This window comes from Bicyclus anynana, chromosome 20 (genome assembly GCF_947172395.1).
Source record: "Bicyclus anynana chromosome 20, ilBicAnyn1.1, whole genome shotgun sequence".
NCBI lineage: Eukaryota > Metazoa > Arthropoda > Insecta > Lepidoptera > Nymphalidae > Bicyclus > Bicyclus anynana.
The window spans coordinates 9,381,296-9,399,200 of NC_069102.1; the positions used below are offsets into that span (position 1 = coordinate 9,381,296).

General features: G+C 35.2%; 2 protein-coding genes across 10 annotated transcripts in view; both read left to right on the forward strand.

The window, feature by feature from the left end:
• The window catches only part of LOC112057974 (dystroglycan 1), a 162,637-nt gene extending 153,341 nt beyond the window's left edge, over positions 1 to 9,296 (forward strand). For all 7 annotated transcript variants that reach the window (XM_052887874.1, XM_052887868.1, XM_052887871.1 and 4 more), the window contains 4 exons: positions 354 to 524; positions 1,425 to 1,663; positions 2,510 to 2,883; positions 5,589 to 9,296. In XM_052887874.1, the coding sequence (XP_052743834.1) occupies positions 354 to 524; positions 1,425 to 1,663; positions 2,510 to 2,883; positions 5,589 to 5,875 (1,071 nt within the window). In that variant the 3' untranslated portion in view covers positions 5,876 to 9,296. The remainder of the gene's footprint in view (positions 1 to 353; positions 525 to 1,424; positions 1,664 to 2,509; positions 2,884 to 5,588) is intronic.
• Positions 9,297 to 10,360: 1,064 nt separating this feature from the next.
• LOC112057975 (angiogenic factor with G patch and FHA domains 1) overlaps positions 10,361 to 17,905 on the forward strand; it is a 50,606-nt gene continuing 43,061 nt past the window's right edge. Inside the window, exons 1-7 of one of the 3 annotated variants that reach the window (XM_024098593.2) lie at positions 10,361 to 10,654; positions 11,709 to 12,515; positions 12,972 to 13,124; positions 14,292 to 14,339; positions 14,427 to 14,736; positions 15,532 to 15,698; positions 17,291 to 17,419. In XM_024098593.2, the coding sequence (XP_023954361.2) occupies positions 10,463 to 10,654; positions 11,709 to 12,515; positions 12,972 to 13,124; positions 14,292 to 14,339; positions 14,427 to 14,736; positions 15,532 to 15,698; positions 17,291 to 17,419 (1,806 nt within the window). In that variant the 5' untranslated portion in view covers positions 10,361 to 10,462. Of the gene's footprint in view, positions 10,655 to 11,708; positions 12,516 to 12,971; positions 13,125 to 14,291; positions 14,368 to 14,426; positions 14,737 to 15,531; positions 15,699 to 17,290; positions 17,420 to 17,905 lie in introns of all 3 variants that reach the window. The other 2 variants (XM_024098595.2, XM_024098594.2) reach the window with 2 other exon arrangements.

Sequence of the window (17,905 nt, forward strand, 5' to 3'; positions counted from 1 at the left end):
AATTAAACTTTGTATGCAAAGGCGGCTTTATTACTAAAAGAAATCTCTACCAGGCAACCCCTGACGAGAGAACTTGCGAAGAAAGAGCGGGAAGGTGCAATACATTATATGTAATTATATATATAAATAATTAAATAAATGTAATATAAAGAGAAAGAATGTAATATAATATATACGTAAATATATTAAAATTTACATATGTATTACCTACATATGTAAATTTTATGATGCGCGGTGATTGGATATCCTTACAAACCTATGTCCAGCAATGTACGTCCATCGGCTGAAAACGATGATGATGGTGACTGTGTTTTTTTTATATATTAAAAATTAATTCTGGTTTTCAATGCTAGGACACGTTCTTCGATCCGGAGGACGGCGGCACTCGCAACCTGCAGCTGTCCCTGCGCTTCAGTGATCGCTCCGACATCCCCGCCGACAACTGGCTGCAGTTCGACGCGCGCAACCAGGAGTTCTACGGGGTGCCCGCGTCCGGTGACCAGGGGAGCGTGGAGTATCAGCTGGTAAGTGGTATACACCGCAACCTTCGGGTTTCTTTGGAAGCCCGCGCTCTGTCGAGTTTTCTGATCGATTTACTTATTACGATTATTATATGTTACATTATTTATTATATTATTATTATTATAATATAGCATGGTCAGAAATCTCTGGGGTATATCTGCGTGATCGAATCAGAAATGATGAGATCCGCAGAAGAACCAAAGTCACCGACATAGCTCAATGAGTTGCGAAGTTGAAGTGGCAATGGGCGAGGCACAGACGTTGCTTTGGGGTCCCAAAGTGCGACGTCGCTGATGACGACGATGATGATGATAATGGTCAGAAACATCTATACTTTGTCATGTTGCTGTAACCCAAGGAACTACTTGAAAAAAATTTGGTTTGCATGGTGGATTTACAAGACGGAGGTCCTGGTTTCGATTCACGGCTGGGCCGATTGAGCTTTTCTTAATTGGTCTAGAAAAGCTTGTCTGGTCTGGCTGAAGGCTTTGGCCGTGACTAGTTACCACCCTACCGACAAAGACGTACCGCCAAACGATTTAGCATTCCAGTACGATATCGTGTAGAAACCAAAAGGTGTGTGGATTTTCATCCGCCTTATAAGTTAGCCCGCTTCCATCTTTGATTGCATCATCAATCACCATCAGGTGAGATTGCATCAAGGGCTAACTTGTAAAAAATAATAAAAAAAACTCTTTCATTGCGATGGGATGAAGGGGGGTAATGTTTTTCGAGCGTATATATATGTGAATGTTTGTATGTGTATGTATGTTCATTTCTTTTTTTTATTCCGCTACTCGAGATACGTCAATGTGCGGTATACTGCCGCAAAAAAACGAGCTACAGACAAGCAAACGCTATGACGATTTTGTCAATGAAAACATACTACGCCACTGTTACAGATCGCTGAAGATTCGAGCAAAAAGAGTGCATACGACAGCCTCATAGTGGAAGTGGCCAAGGCGCCCACCATCCGGCCCACGGTGGAGTTCCAGATGACCATGGACCCGTCGCCCAACCTCGTGGACAGCGCCAGCAACAAGCGCAAGGTGGTGGAGAAGCTCGCCGCGCTCTTCGGTCAGGAGGAGACGGACAACATCAGGATAGAGAGCATATCTGACAATCCCACTACCATCATATGGTAAGTTGTTTCGTCGTCATCAACCCATATTCGACTCACTGCTGAGCTCGAATCTCCTCTCAGAATGAGAGAGGTAAGGCCAATAGTCCACTACGCTGGCCCAATGCGGATTGGCAGACTTCACACACGCAGAAAATTTATAATTCTCTATAATTTATATATTAGATTAGATATTAGATATTTAATTTCATCATATGGTAAGTTGATTGGAATTCAGAAATTCAAAATTCATTTAATTCCAGCAGGCTTAGTTTATAAGCACTTTTGAAACGCCAATGTTGACTATTTCTAAAGACGCTACCACCGTTTGGAAGGCAGGTTCTGCTGAGTAGAGCCGGCAAGAAACTCAACAGTTGCTATTTTGAAAAAGAAATTATACAATATTACAAAAATTTACAATTGTTAACATAATTAAAATTTATTTTAGTTTACTTCCTGTAGAAGCTGATCTAATGGCTTCCAAGCATCTTTATCATTAAGGAACTCATCAATTGTGTAGTAACCTAATAATTATTACTAATATAATTATACACTATTATAGTGGCAGCTTAGACCCACCACCACACATCTCCAATGCGTGTTTTTTTGACCCTGTAACGATCAGCGTTAGATGTTTTAAAATTAGTGTAAATTCACTTGTAAGTTTTATAAGAAAATAACGAGACTGGGACAAAAATACTTGTGTAAAGTTACAAAGGATTTGTAGTGACAACCCAAGTGTCAAAGAATTCAGTTATTTTTTGTTTCAGTTTACTTTTTTTCTGTGAAGAAATTCTCCAAATCCAAAATATAAATTCAAAATTTATAACAATAACAAAACTTGACAAACGAAATGTCGTTTTTCAGGTACAATACAAGCCTGCCAATGGACAGGTGTCCCAAACGGGAGATTGAAGAACTACGAAGGATGATCATAGTCGACGAACGGGGTGCAATTGGGGGCAATCTCAAAGAGCATGTCGACCAAGTGTTCGACAAAGACCTGAAAGTCATGTCCATTCGACTCATTCCTCTAGGTCTATGTGCGGAACAGAATACCAAGACTCCCAAATCGATGGTGCCAGTGCCCCCTGGACCTAATCCTCAGAATAAGGCAACGAACGCCAGTCCGGAGTATTCAGACTATTTGGTGACGTTTGTGATACCTGCCATTGTGATTGTGTGCATGATCCTCGTGGCCGGCATCATTGCGTGCGTGTTGTATAGAAGACGACGAACTGGTAAGTCTGTTTCTATGATTTCCATGTATATATTTAAATATATGCTAGTCAATTAAAGGCTAAGTTATACAAGGAAAAATTCTAGAATAAGAGTGATACTATAGTGACATATTCATCACTCTTATAGGGCCTTTTAGAACAGCGAATATGGAGATTAGTTTCAAATGTGGGGATCTCTGTGTCATACGGGATTCTCAGACCAATTACATACGGACCTGTATCACACCTGAATTCACCAACAAAATTGTCTGTAAATTTCTGAAGGGGACAAGGTAATCTTGTCATCAACCCATATTCGGCTCACTACTGAGCTCGAGTCTCCTCTCAGAATGAGAGGGGTTAGGCCAATAGTCCACCACGCTGGCCCAATGCGGATTAGCAGACTTCACACACGCAGAGAATTAAGATAATTCTCTGGTATGCAGGTTTCCTCACGATTTTTTCCTTCACCGTTTGACACGTGATGTTTAATTTCTTGAAATGCACACAACTGAAAAATTAGAGGTGCGTGCACCGGACCTGATTCGAACCCACACCCTCCGGAATCGGAGGCAGAGGTCATATCCACTGGGCTATCACGAAGATTATTGCTTAGAAATAAACTCACTCATATTCGAGAAACAGTCCTTGCATAACTTAACCTTAAATAGTTTTTCGTAAGTGGTATTGAGTCAGAATAAGTTAAGGTCAGATTCATGACATCAATGTAATTGCAAGGAACTGATGGACGCATGAGGCTCAAGCTTCTGGTGTTTGGAAGTCCTTGTAGTGGCTCTATGTCCAACAGTGGACGTCCATAGTTTGATGATTATGAGGATAAGTCAAATAAATGGTACAAAACTCAAACCAAGTTTTCAAAATTTTAACTGTATTATCATTTGTTTGAGCTTCACTCTTAAACCAATGGACAATCTTCATGCAATTTTCGCTGGAAGATTAATTAATTTTGGAACAGGCTTTGTTTTATTCAAATAATATGTTTTAGTAAAATATAAAAACGAGTTTCAGCTAGTCTTTCAGTCTACTGACTGTTTTTAAGTCCATGAATAATTTTAATGATTTGTAGCTATTTATTGTTTGTAATACTTACTCTAAATAATAATTAGCTATAACTAGGATAAGCTTGTGTAGGATGTAATTTTGTTCAGACCATTTTTTTTATTGACCAAAATGACTTATATATGTTAAATTAACAATACAACATAATTATTATGAGTTAGTTAACAATTATTTATCTATTTAGTAATTAATATAGGTAAATAATAGAAAAAATAGTGAATCTTATATTGTGTAACTTAGCATCTTATATATTTGTATTAATAACAAAAGTATTTTAACCATAGCGGATGCGAATTCTTGACACGAAAAAGGTGATTAGATGTTAATTTTATTTTAATAGCACCTGAGTTTATTTAGTATGAACATAATACTTGTTTTATAGTATTATAATTTCGCTCTTATAGAATGTGATGTTCCGCTTAAAACAATATAAAGTGCACTTTTCTATATGTTCTAATAATATTATTATTCACTTGCACATATTTTTATTGATTTAGCATTACGCCAAACGTTATTTATGGGTCTTTCATAAAGAGTTTCCTATACATTAAAAGAATTAGTGCAAAACTGACATAGATATAATATAAATTACTCATTTAAATATGTAGTAGGCTAATTCACTAACTTTGATACGTCAAAGTTAGTTGGCGAATACGAAATTGAGATTATATGTAACAGTTGTCATCTGGTGCCTACTGACAACCCTTCGTGGATATCATACAGTAGGTACATGACATTTTCCAGTTGATTTGACATTTATTTAATAGGTTGATATTAAAAAGCAAATTAGTGCATAGGCCAGCTGATATATTATGTCCGACTAATGTCATCACATCAAGTTTGATGAAGTGAACAAGTTCATCATTATGAACCTCAGATAGATATAAAATTAGTGCGGTAAATTCCGACAAATTCATCTAAATGAAGTCTCAATTTTTTCAGTATTGTGGACAATGACCACTTTAGTATCAAGATGGGTTGCCCTAATTTGAACGAAAATGTCTCTCTTTATTCCCATCGCAAAAATAGAGTGAGATTTATTTTCGATGTGGCTCTATCGATATGTCTTGGCTTACTGAAGAAGGAAAGATGTCCTTCACAATGACATTGTTTCTATAAAATATAGTCTCCATAAATAAATCGATGAATACATTCATACCATATCCATTAAAATCAGTACGTAAGGTGCTTATCCGGAAAAGATTTGCAATGTCGACTGGTAAAATTATAATTGACTATGCCGTAGTCTGGTAAACGTTGTACTCCTACCTCTTACAGGTAGCATCGTGTAATATTACCTACGCTTCATTTCAGTGAGCCTAGTAGCAGTTTTCAATCCTTTCATACTGTGACTATCGCGTAACCGTTAACGCGAATTTCTAAGCAATTAAAACAAAACAGCAGTAGTGCCACTAGATGGCGCTGTTTCAATTCCTATGAAATTCGCGTTTACGTTTACGCGATGGTCACAGTATGAAAACTGCCACTAGGCACACTTATCCAAATCATCTGCAATAATTTCATGCAGCACTTTCAATTTTTTTTCTACTTCAATGGAATTATGGATGTTCTTTATGGAAGACCCTTACAATACCAAAATGAGATTAATTATACAATTTTAATAATCAAATTATTAACTATAACAGGTAAAATGAGCGTCGGCGATGAAGAGGAACGTCAAGCATTCCGTTCCAAAGGCATCCCCGTCATATTCCAAGACGAGCTCGAAGAGAGAGCGGACGCTGAACCAGCTGACAAGAGCCCAGTCATCATGAGGGAAGAGAAACCCCCCCTGTTACCCCCAGCTCCGGACTACAGACAGGGGGACGACGCCCCCTACCGCCCGCCACCGCCCTTCGCCGCGTCCCGCACCCCTCCGCGTCCGAAAGCCACGCCCACATACAGAAAACCCCCACCATATGTACCGCCATAAAACTGTTTGATTATTTTAGTATAGAAACCCCGTTTACGTATACGCGTTAATATAGACGTAGCACAAAGCCGGTTATAACTCATTATTTTATAATCTACTAACAGTTTCTATTTCCGTGGGAAAACGGAAATAAAATATAGCCTCGCTGATAATGTAGCTTTCAATTAATGAAAGAGTTTTTTTAAATCAGTCTTGTAGTTTTGGATCCTATTCATAACAAACGAATTCAAACCTAACCTCTTTGATCTAAGTACATATTAAAGTGTATTTGGAGACCAATTTTCACAACTCCCAGTTTTTTTGATGTACAAAGCTGAAATTTGGCAGGGAGGTAGTTTAAAATTAGTAGGTATCCACTAAAAACGGCTACTTAAAGACACCTCCAATCTTGGAGATAGACTTATTTTAATAATAAAAGATCAAAAATAATTCTAATAAACTTAAATTATACCCCTCATTTTTGTATGTAATTTGGGTAGTATATATATTTTTTTAACAGACACCTAAATGAAAACTTTGTATTGGTTTGACGATGTATTCGAAGTATACTCAAAGGCATTATCCGCCCACTTTAATAAACTCTCGTCATATTAAAGTGGACGGATAATTGTGCCTTTGAATATATAAATCCATTACACAGCCTTTGCCTACGTCTATATACGTAAACAGCCAAAAACGGGCAAACAAATTATATCTTAAATTTGTCTATAAGGAAACTAGTCGACCCATTCGTTTCAGCTACTCGATTTATTCGTTAATTCGATTATTTTCATCGGTTAAGTTATTTTTACGAGCATTTAATGAAAGGTGTGTAATAAAGGATAATTGAAAAATCATGCATTTATTACGGAAAAATAATAAAATTAAGACAACGTTAACGAACCTCATATCGACTAAAAAAGGAATTGTGCACAATTATACGTGACTACGAATTTCTTGTAATATAGTGACGTCACGTAGTTTGAGATATATAGGTGTAATGTATGGATGTTGTGTTGGCGTGAACAGTTTAAATTGTTAGATAATGTCCTGGATTCCATTCCCATCTCGGTCAATATTGGTTCTGTTTTCTAAATATATTTGTCTGGTTTTTATATATTTCAATCGACGCCATTTAGCGTACCAGTCAAAGATTTTATACAATAGATATGTCACTCATTCATCATCATCATTATCAACCCATATTGGGCTCACTGCTGTGCTAAATATTGTCTACGATGTCAAGTTGAGTGTTTAGTAAGTGTAAAAACTATATATACTTGTAAGTAAATACAAATTGTGCATTTGTGCGCATATTGGACTAGCTAGATTCGGGTCTATTTTTGCATTGATTTTGTAGGCGCATAACATATCTAATAGTAGAAAATCTTTGGTACCGGTACGATGTAAAAGTAGAGGTAGAATTAACTTCTACCTCCTCCAAATTACCCTGTAACCGTCTTAATATATCGTAACTTAACATGACGTGATATCTTAGTCTACGGTTATCTTACCGTTTGATAACAAAAATACCTTAAAATCTATCTACTATATAAAAATAAGTCAGGTTTTCCTTCCTGACGCTATAACTCCAAAACGCACGAACCGATTTCCACGGTTTTGCATTCGTTGGAAAAGTCTCGGGCTTCATGAGGTTTATAGCAAAGAAAATTCAGGAAAAGGTAGGGGTAGGGTAGGGGTATTGAAAGTTTACATCGAGTTTCACGCGGACGAAGTCGCGGGCGTCCGCTAGTTACTCATAAATATTCGACAGTTACTGAAGACATTATCTAATGATTTAATACTTCAAACAAATTGAGAAATTCATGATAAATATTACTAGAATGTTATTGTTGGTATAGGTGATGTTACATTAGCACATTAGGTATTGTCGTTTTACAAAATATTACAATTGGTATGTAATCTTTAAATTGTGGTAAAAATAACGTATTGAGAGAAATTGGTGTATCGATGTTTTTGTAAAAAAAAATAAAGTTCGATAAAATCTAAACACTATTAAAGCTAATTCGTAAAATGTATCCGACTGCCATTTAAATTGATATTGTAAGCGTAATATACGAAATAATCGAAGGTGACGGTTTGAAAAAAAATAATAAAATACACTAAACAATGGTAGACATACATTGGTAACATTTCATGCCACTCTGTATGGCAACCCTAACACATTACCAATAATTCCGCAATGGAAAATTTAATCCCAACTTGGGTCAATTTATCAATTATATTTTCTTAATTGAGTCAGATCTGGTCTAATATTAGGGTTATTAGGGTCGCCTATCGCTCGAATTAATAACCATAATTGAACGAATGAATGAGTGATGCAGATCAATGTATCTGTCTACGTTTTTTGCTACTGCGTTGGGTAAGGTGTTGCCAGTGTATTTCAGCCACAACAGTTCTTTAGAAAGTTGGCTAAATACGTGCCATTGTTCAAGAAAAAATTGTTATGTAATAGTAATTGTAATTTTAAAAAACATATCGAAAATGTAACATTAGCCTTTAGAGTAGTTCTTCCACACACAATATATTATAGGCTATGTATGTGTGTATGTTACAGTAGAACACTGAATGATGTAGAGAGATTGTGGACAAAGACTTGGGCACACGTTTTTATCTCTGTTTATGAGACTCCTTTGCCTTTGCCTTTCACTTAAAGGCTTTAGATTCGCTCCGTTTAGGAGCGTTGTCGGTTAATATTTGTGTAACGGCGAATTTTTGATACGATTACTCTGTAGTCTTTGGTATTCTTTACTTCGGAGGAATTAACATTGTTAATTACGTATATGGACAACTAAGCAGGGTGATACGTCCGATAATTCGCCAATATATTAGCCGATGAATAATTTTAAAATGCTTTCACGCTACACAAATTTTATAAATCGTGGGTTGTTGCGGAATATTCAATTAGTTGGCGTGTACATTATTATAATAATACTAGTATAACAATAATGTGTTATATACAACTGACTTTAGTTTTAGGCTACGAATAGATATTTTTTAAGAATAAAGGTATCATTTTGTACTTGTCTAATTATTACCATAGGTGTAAGAATAATCAAATTATGTAAACGATAGGGACTTTAAACGAAATGAGCTATGAAATATTTTTTTCTTTGGATGTATTTTTTTCTATTGTATAGTAATTTAGAATTTTTGCATTTATAGATCTTTTTAGCCTTATACAATTTTTATAGGACAGCTCATTGTACTGATTGTGAACAACTGAATATTTGTTTAATAATATTATGTTCATTTCTTAGTAGTTGTACTTAATAATGTCCACACAAAACCGAACCATGTTACTATAATTTTATAGTATTGTCTATGACAGCTATTTTGTTCAAACACCACACTTCTAAACGCACATAATTTATGTAATTATTGAGTTTTTTATTCTAATTTAATAAAATGGTCTAGTGAATATTTTGTTTCATTTCATTTCCTATACAATACTCGGGTACCTTTAGGAGTTATTGTGGGTTATTTTTCTCCTTATAGTAGAGAGGATTTGGAGTTTAGATCCAACAAACTGTTACAATATGGGTTAGCATATAACCATAGGCGTATAAAGAAAAAATGGACATGTGCCCACTAGGACTCTGGGCTACCAATTTGGAATTCTAATAAGATAGGTATTAATGGACTTGATGTGGGGGGCCAGGCCCACCCTAGGAAATAATCCTAGATACAAAATACCTGGCTATCAGTTACTGTGTGTGTATTCTGGAAGCAATACCCAAGCTGACCCAGGACTTAACTCAAGATCCAAAACCATTTATGGAGTTTACCTTAAACGGTTATGAATCTTGATACTCATATAGTTAGTTAGTTCGTTATTCTCCAACATAGAGAGGGTTTTTATCTTTTCAGGCTTAATACATTATATTTGCTTTTCAACCAGCTTAATATTATAATAGGGTAGTTGACTCATCTCAAATTTAATATAAACAATATTATTTTCGTGTAGTACATGGAATAAGGATCCCAAATATATCGATACCAATTATTAAAAGTTAAGGATTACATATAAAACATAATTTAAATAACACACATTTTTTTTGTATTTTTCAAACTTATAAAACGCTGTCATCCTTTTGGTGACGTTACTAACACACTTGATGTACTAATACTAAATATTTTTGTCAAACGGGATTTATTATAGTGACGTCATGAAACAGTTGACATAGACTGTCATGGCCGACAGGCGTTTTGGCTCTGTCTGTCTGTCAGAAACATATTTGAAAACTAAAATTGTCATGTAATTACGTCTCAAACAAATATGAAATAAAATTATCAATCTAGTAGAATTCTAGTAGTAGTAGTAGTAGTAGTAGAAAAAAAGATTAAATCAATTTATGATCATTTAAAAAAAGCCAAGCCTATTATGTGACAGAAAATTGTATTTTTAATCTGGAAAAGTTGCTGCTGCGTAATGTGACTATCAATGTCATTGTCAATGTGTCATGTGAAGGTGACATTTGACAATTGTCATTTGTCAAAATAAAATCAGCTTGCAAAGGAAAATTTAAAAACATTAAATAATTTGTATTAAAAATTTTACTTAAATGCTTGTTTGATAAACAAAACATGGAAATGGATAAACCGGCGTGTATTACCACAAGTGTCGAGTCACAAAGAAATCGCAAACGATTTAGTATAAGAAGTCTCAGACTATCTTTAAAATTTAGACCTGAAATCTTGAAATTGGTACTTAAAATGAGGCATACTATAAGAATTAAGAATGCTTTACTCAGCAAGTTGAAGCGGCAGTTGAAAAATGTAAGACTGTATTATCTAATAACAATTTATATTTACTTACAGTCAATAATATCCTGTTTATCCTTGTTGAGTATATAATTCCCTCAATAAATTTTCGTCTGGGGATTTGTCTCTTATGTGGCTATAGTAATAGCATCATCATCGTCTCCTTCGTCGTCATCTTCCATCTCTTTATCTCATTTAAGTGCAGTGGCGGATTTACGAACTTGCCTCCAGTAGGCTGTTAAATTTTTGCCTCCTGGCTGACCTCTGAAATTTGCTACCCTACTCCCATTTCAGGTTAGAATAGTTTAGTACAAGGGGTAGTAGTAAGGGACACAATTTTTAGTATAACATGTAATTGTAGGTACACTACGTATAAGTACAGTACTAGAATATGAGTTAAATTTTTAACACTTACTCAGTTTTCTATGTCCTATATTTAGAGATTAAATGTTTTGGGCCAAAATTTGCTGCCCCACAGACACATTTGTATTTAGAACTAGCAGACCCGGTCAATCTTTGCTTTGACTCATTCCCTGCCCCTGCCTACCCGAGCTACCTCTACTCAACCCTAACCCTAACCCTCGTGTTTCGTCTTCTTCTTTACTGGGCCTTTTTCGCACTTGGCCAACTGAGCTCGCTCCAGAAGCTTAGCAGGCCGCCCAGGTCACCGAACGCCTCTTGGAGTGTTGCTGGGGATCCAATGTGTGCACATTGTTTGGATACACCTCTGCATCTGAGCATAACATGTATCGGGGTTTCCTCTTCCTCCATGCATATTCTGCACAGAGGACTGTCGGTTATACCTAGAACCGAAAGGTTTAGTGAACAGTGCCCTGTCATTAGTCCCATTACTGTTTTATTATAGATATATATCAGGGTATGTTTTCATTGTTTCAAGTAGGCTTACTTTAAAAACACTATTACATTAACACATCTTATAAATTATTGTCAAGCTTAAAAACTACTTAGGAAGTTTATATTTATTTAAGGATTTCTACTTCTTTTGAGACTAAAAGCTGATATCACCCGACTCATGTTTGTTTTAATTTTGTAAACTCTATTTTTTTAGAATAAAGTGAGTATCTATAAATCAAGTGCAGAAGATGTAAATCCTCCACAAAGAAATCCCAGAACTGACTTACAGAAAGAAGATACAGTTTCTAAAATCTGTGATAAAAACAATTCATATACTCAAACTTCACTTGAAGATTTCAAAAACTTCAATTTTTCAAACAGAAAAGAAAAACAAATTAAAGACTCATACACTCAAATATCACTTGAAGAGTTCAGAGACACAAATGGAACAGAAAAAGTTACTAAAGACTCATTTACTCAAATGATACTTGAAGAATTCAAAGATTTCAATCTCACAAATGAAAAAGAAAAAGGCACTAAAGACTCATACACTCAAATGACACTTGAATTCAAAGATTTCAATCTCACTAATGAAAAAGAAAAAGAAACTAAAGATTCATACACTGAAACAACACATGAAGAATTCAAAGACTTCACAAATGAAATAGAAAATCATACAAAGGACACTCAAACTGATAATCTCACTAATGAAAAAGAAAAAGACACTAAAGACTCATACACTGAAACAACACATGGAGAACTGAAAAACTTCATAAATGAAAAAGAAAATGATACAAAGGAAACTCAAACTGATAATTTGCACACTACAGAAGATAAAACAAATAACAATAGCGACAAGGTCTCAACAGCATGGGGTGTCCAAAGTGATGGTGATAATATAAAGAGTATTGCTGACCAAGTGAAGGAGGTGGCTCAAAGTGCTTTGCAACAGAGTGGTATGGTGTATGTGGAGACTGCAGGGATGTACTATGATTATAAGACTGGCTATTACTACAATTCTGTGAGTTTTCTGAGATTTTATAATGTATTATTGCATTGAATAAGTAAATTTTAAACAGTTTGCACATTCTAATCACATTGTGTCAAATATTCTAGTTTTTGGAACAACCTGTATAACCTATACAAAAAGAAAGGTCCAATAGGGTCAAAATGCATCCATTCTAGTCTTAGACCAATTATAGAAGGACCAATGTCACATCCAAATTCATGAACAAAATTGTCTTGTCATTTTCTGAGGAAACAAGCTTAGTTTTTGTATGTATTTTATACTAAACTAGAAGATTTTGTCATACAATAATTGGTCCGAGATTCTAGTAGACCTCATACAAAAAACTACTTAGTTAAACGAGACCATACAAGACTTACAAATTACAAGACCCAAACTGATCAAAACTTGGACTTGGCTTTCTCATTTTGAAAGTAGCATCTTAGGTCACTTAAGAAATATTTTTTACAGGAACTTGGGCTTTACTACCATACAGATACAGGCTGCTACTATTACTATTCAGATGAGAAGCAATCTTTTGTATTTCACTCCTACCCAGAAAATCGTACCAATATTAAATCATCAATATCAAAGGAAATTAAAAAAGCTACAAAACAGAAAAAGGTAATATTGACTAACTTTGAAAGACACTTATGACCTTGTAAGAAACATTAGAGTATCATTCACATATCCACCTTTCTGTAAGTCACAGTTAATAGGGATGATGACATTTTTTAAAATTCTATATCAGTTAGGAGTATGCTAATAGTAAAGCAATTTTGTAAAAGTAACAAGGTATCTGCGATCATTACTTTCGGAGCTACAGGGATTTAAAGGGTCAGATTTGCGGCGCTGCCGGGGGTCCCTGAAAAACGCCCCATACAAAATGATTTAATGATGTTGTAGGTCATAATGATCGTTAGATTTGTATGGGCGGTCAAACAAAATTACTAATATCTTTGTTATTTGTGCGTTTATGAAAAATGTCATATTTAATGTTAGAAAGCTAAAACTGCATGAATTTTCATCTAACTACGATAAAAGATTTCTAATAGATTTTGAATTTTTATAATCTCATTTATTTTGCAAATATCCAGTCAATCCTTGCTTTTTATGTATGAATTAGTTAACATTGACCTTATTTAGTCATCATCCCTATTGTCTCAAAAACTACTAGACTGATTTAGTTGAGATTTGGTACACATATCAATTCCTGTGACCTCAATGCACAAATTTGTCGTGAATACAATAAATAAATTAATTTAATAAATTTGAAAGGATCTTAAAATATCATGGCAAATCACTTAAAATTGTCTGTAACTATGGTGTACTGAAATGTGTGGGATAACGTATTTTTCAACTCTATTGTTTAGTTTTGAAAAATAGGTTTATACATAAATATTTAACAGAACCTTCTTCACACGTGTTTTTGCTGAATCCCTTTTTAGATTAGACATGTATATTATTTGTAAGCTTTTGTCCTAAATGTTAATTTTCTTATTATGGCGTAAGCTTGTGCTGGACTACAATCGTGCCTACAGAATACGTATCATGCCTAAGATGCGACACCACAACATATCTAGAAAAAAGAGAAAGACAAATGTGGACCGATTGCATCAGGATATAAAATATTACTTTCTTTTGTCCCATCATAGCCGAAATACTATTATTTTGGATTTGCCACTATTAATTGGTATATTTGTATGTCTTGATGTACATCTCTAGGTCTACTGATGAAAAGCAATGTTGAAGGAAAGCAATAACCAATGCAAATTCAAATTATTTTTCCAGGTTCCACCAACAGATGACATTGAAAACCTGACGAAACAATTAAACCAGGTTTCACTTCGAGGCCCAACCGCCTTAGGTAAATACTATGCTAGGCAGTATTTACCAAATACCAACATCTGAAATGTTATATTACAGGAAAATGACGATGGAGAAACCAAGCCAAAACGAAGGAAAAAAGGAGAAGAGAAGGATAAGATTAAAACTACAAAGAAGATACAGGAAGAGACAAGCAAAGAAGGTCAAGAAGAACCAAGTAAAGAAGAAGGTCTGGAAGAGAAAATGGAGTGTAGTAGTAATGAAAAAACAATAGATGAAGATAAAGAAGGAAATGAAGTAGAGAATGATATCAATAAAGAGTTAGAAGATGGTGAATGCAGTGACACAGCAAGCGAGACATCTGATGGTGCAATATCAGATGCAAGCACTTCAACTGCAAGTGACGACGGTAAAGGGAATAGAAATTAGAATAATGAGGCTTTTATGTAATAACTAGCGGACGTCTGCGACTTCGTCCGCCCTTAGACCTCTTTAATCCGACCCTGTTGCAAAATCCGTTCTTAGTGGATACCTACTAACTATAAACTACCTCCCTGCCAAATTTCAGCTTTGTACTTTCAACATTTCGTGATGAATAACCTTTCGCGTTTATATATTAATATAGCTTCGTCCTATTCAGTTTTTAAAAAATCCGCGGTAACCATGAACTTTACAAAGATAAAAAGAACCCTATAAGTTTAGCTAGAGCATCAAAGAAATAAATAAATCTTTTTTCAGAATTTCAGCCAAATCAGTTTAATAGTTCCAGCGTAAATGATTAACAAACATACACACTTTGGACATTAAACTTTAACCTATTAGGTACATAATATAATGATAGTGTGATGTAAGTCTGAAAGACGTTAACCATTGAATAACGAATTATTTATCTTTTAGGTACAATAAATATAAATCAGAATAAGTGAAAATTAGAACAAGGCTAAAAACAATATTTAATTGCGTTTAAAGGAATTTTACCCTTGTTACTTGCTAATGGTAATGGATATATCTCTTGGTGATAGAATTTTTAAAAATGGTTTAGTGGTTTAGGCGGGAAAGCATAACAAAACTCACATGAGATAGTTCTCAAGGGAATAGGAAATTAATTTGTAAGGTATTTGTTTCATAAACCTTCCCAAAATGGAAGCAGGCATTACCTGCTTCTATTTAATTACCTATTCAATAACATTTGATTTATTTTCAGAAACGGTAGCGAAGCATTACCCGCCGTGCATGCGAATTATAGTCCGAGAGACCACTTTGCCAAAGCTGAAGGTCGGGAGCCTGTACCTCATAACTAAGGACGGGGGAACTATTGGCAGAGAAGGGGACCACCATGATATACTGTTGAAAGACAACAATGTTTCTAGAGTGAGTATGATTGAAATTAATCTGGCTCAATAGGATTTAGGCCGGCCGCATACAATTGTTTTCCGTATTGAAGCAAAAAAACAATATAAATTATATTAAATGCACGCACACCTACGGCTTTTTTCCGAACGGAACAAATTCCGCGTGTACATAATTAGCCCTTGCGATAATATACTTTCCGAATGAAGAAAAACGTAAAGTCTGTGTAGTCTCACCGAAATCAAAACCGAAATTACGCATTAGAAAAACGTGTACGGAAAACGAGTGTATGCGGCCGGTCTTAAAAGCTTTTTGACTTGGGTAAGGGCAGGGATAAGAGATAGGGTAGCGTTTGGGTAGGGTTGGGGTAGGGTGGGAGTAGGAAAGGGTAGGGGTAGGGTAGGGAAGAAACGCACATAAGTCAAAGCAAAGCTTAACCGGGTCTGCTAGTATTGAAATGTAATAAAGCTTTTATTTACTTACCGTGTTTTTTACATAATTAAATGTTATTGCAGTATATTAAGAAATGATATAGGAACAGCAAGGCACCTGTTGGTTGGATGCAAGGTGCTTCTGGATAGGGGTCTTTACTCACGTCGTCATGATAGAGTACTCCAAATTATACGTGAAGCTATAAGCCTTTCAGCTAGAGCTCAAAAAGGATTGACTACAGATAAAAGACAAATTAACCTTGTCAAAGCAGGTTCAATAACAAAATCATTTAGTAAGCCTTACTCAATCCTAGGTATTAGGAATTTCTTAACCCTACATCCTGTAGTCACAAGTTCAGAACTCTGCTCGGAGTTTTTCTCTCTACCACGCGATGGAGCCGGCACCCGTACGGTGAATCCATGGAATGCTAAGATATTCGTCTCTCTCTTATTGACACTTGTTCTTTCTTCAGCTTGCCCTCGGGCATAGGCCTCCAGACACTTCCATAATGGGGATGATGACTAGGTTTGAATATATTGATTTTTATGATACATTCGGGTAAATAGTGTCAATGTTAACCAATGTATACATAAAAAGAAAAGATTAACTGGATATTTGCAAAATAAATGAGATTATAAAATTTCAAAATCTATTAAAAATATTTTATCGTAATTAGATGAAAATTCATACAGTTTTTGCTTCCTTACATTAAATGCGACATTTTTTAATATATGAACTATAATCATAAACGCACAAATAACAAAGATATTAGTAATTTTGTTTGAACGCACATACAAATCTAACGATCATAACATTGCCTACGACGTCATTAGTTCGTGCCATTTTGTATGGGGCGTTTTTTAGGGATCCGCGGCAGCGCCTCAAATCTGACTCTTTAAATCCCTGTAGCTCCGTAAGTAATGATCGCAGATACCCTGTTCCTTTTACAAAATTGCTTTACTATTAGTATTCTCTTAATTTATATACAATTTAAAAAACTGTCATCATCTCTATTCTCTGTCCCTTGCTTTCCTTCTCCAGATACCTCCTGCTGTCTGTCTGAGGTCTCAGAAATTAATCTTTGCCCCCCACTTTTTTCCTTTTTCCTGTTCTAGGATACCCCTCTGTCACTTACCTCATGTAACATAGCAAGAATTTAATAACATTTCATTTTGTTACAGAATCACTTGGAACTGAAATATGACATAGACAAGAGATTATATTTCGCTGTCGACTTGGGATCTAAGAATGGTACCCTTCTCAACGGCACCCGCATGTCAGAGAGTCAACAAACCAGCGTTCCTATGGAGGTCATCCATCTTTTTAATACAGCATTATATTATTGTTTTTGTCTGAATTTTTTAAAAAAATAATATTGGTAGGAGACCCCTCATATCGTTCAACCTATCCAACGATACCCCACACTATGAAATAAACGAGTAAATAAAAAATCATCCTCGCTTTACATATAGAGGAGGTACCCTAAAAAAATGTCTTTCAAGACTTTATTGTTCACATTTTTAATGTACATGTTATCAACCCATTTTCGGCTCACTGCTGAGCTCGAGTCTCCTCTCAGAATGCGAGGGGTTAAGCCAATCAACTTCCATTCCATTTTCTCAAGGACTAAACAAGTTTGACAAAACCTTGTGACAAGATCGAGATTATTTTTTAAAATAAATAAATGGTATACGATTTTTGAAACAAAGGGCTTTTCAATTAAAAAGATTTAAATATGACAGGAACAGTGGAAATATTCCATTCCCGATAATTTTAGTGCAGCCCTCGTAATAGTT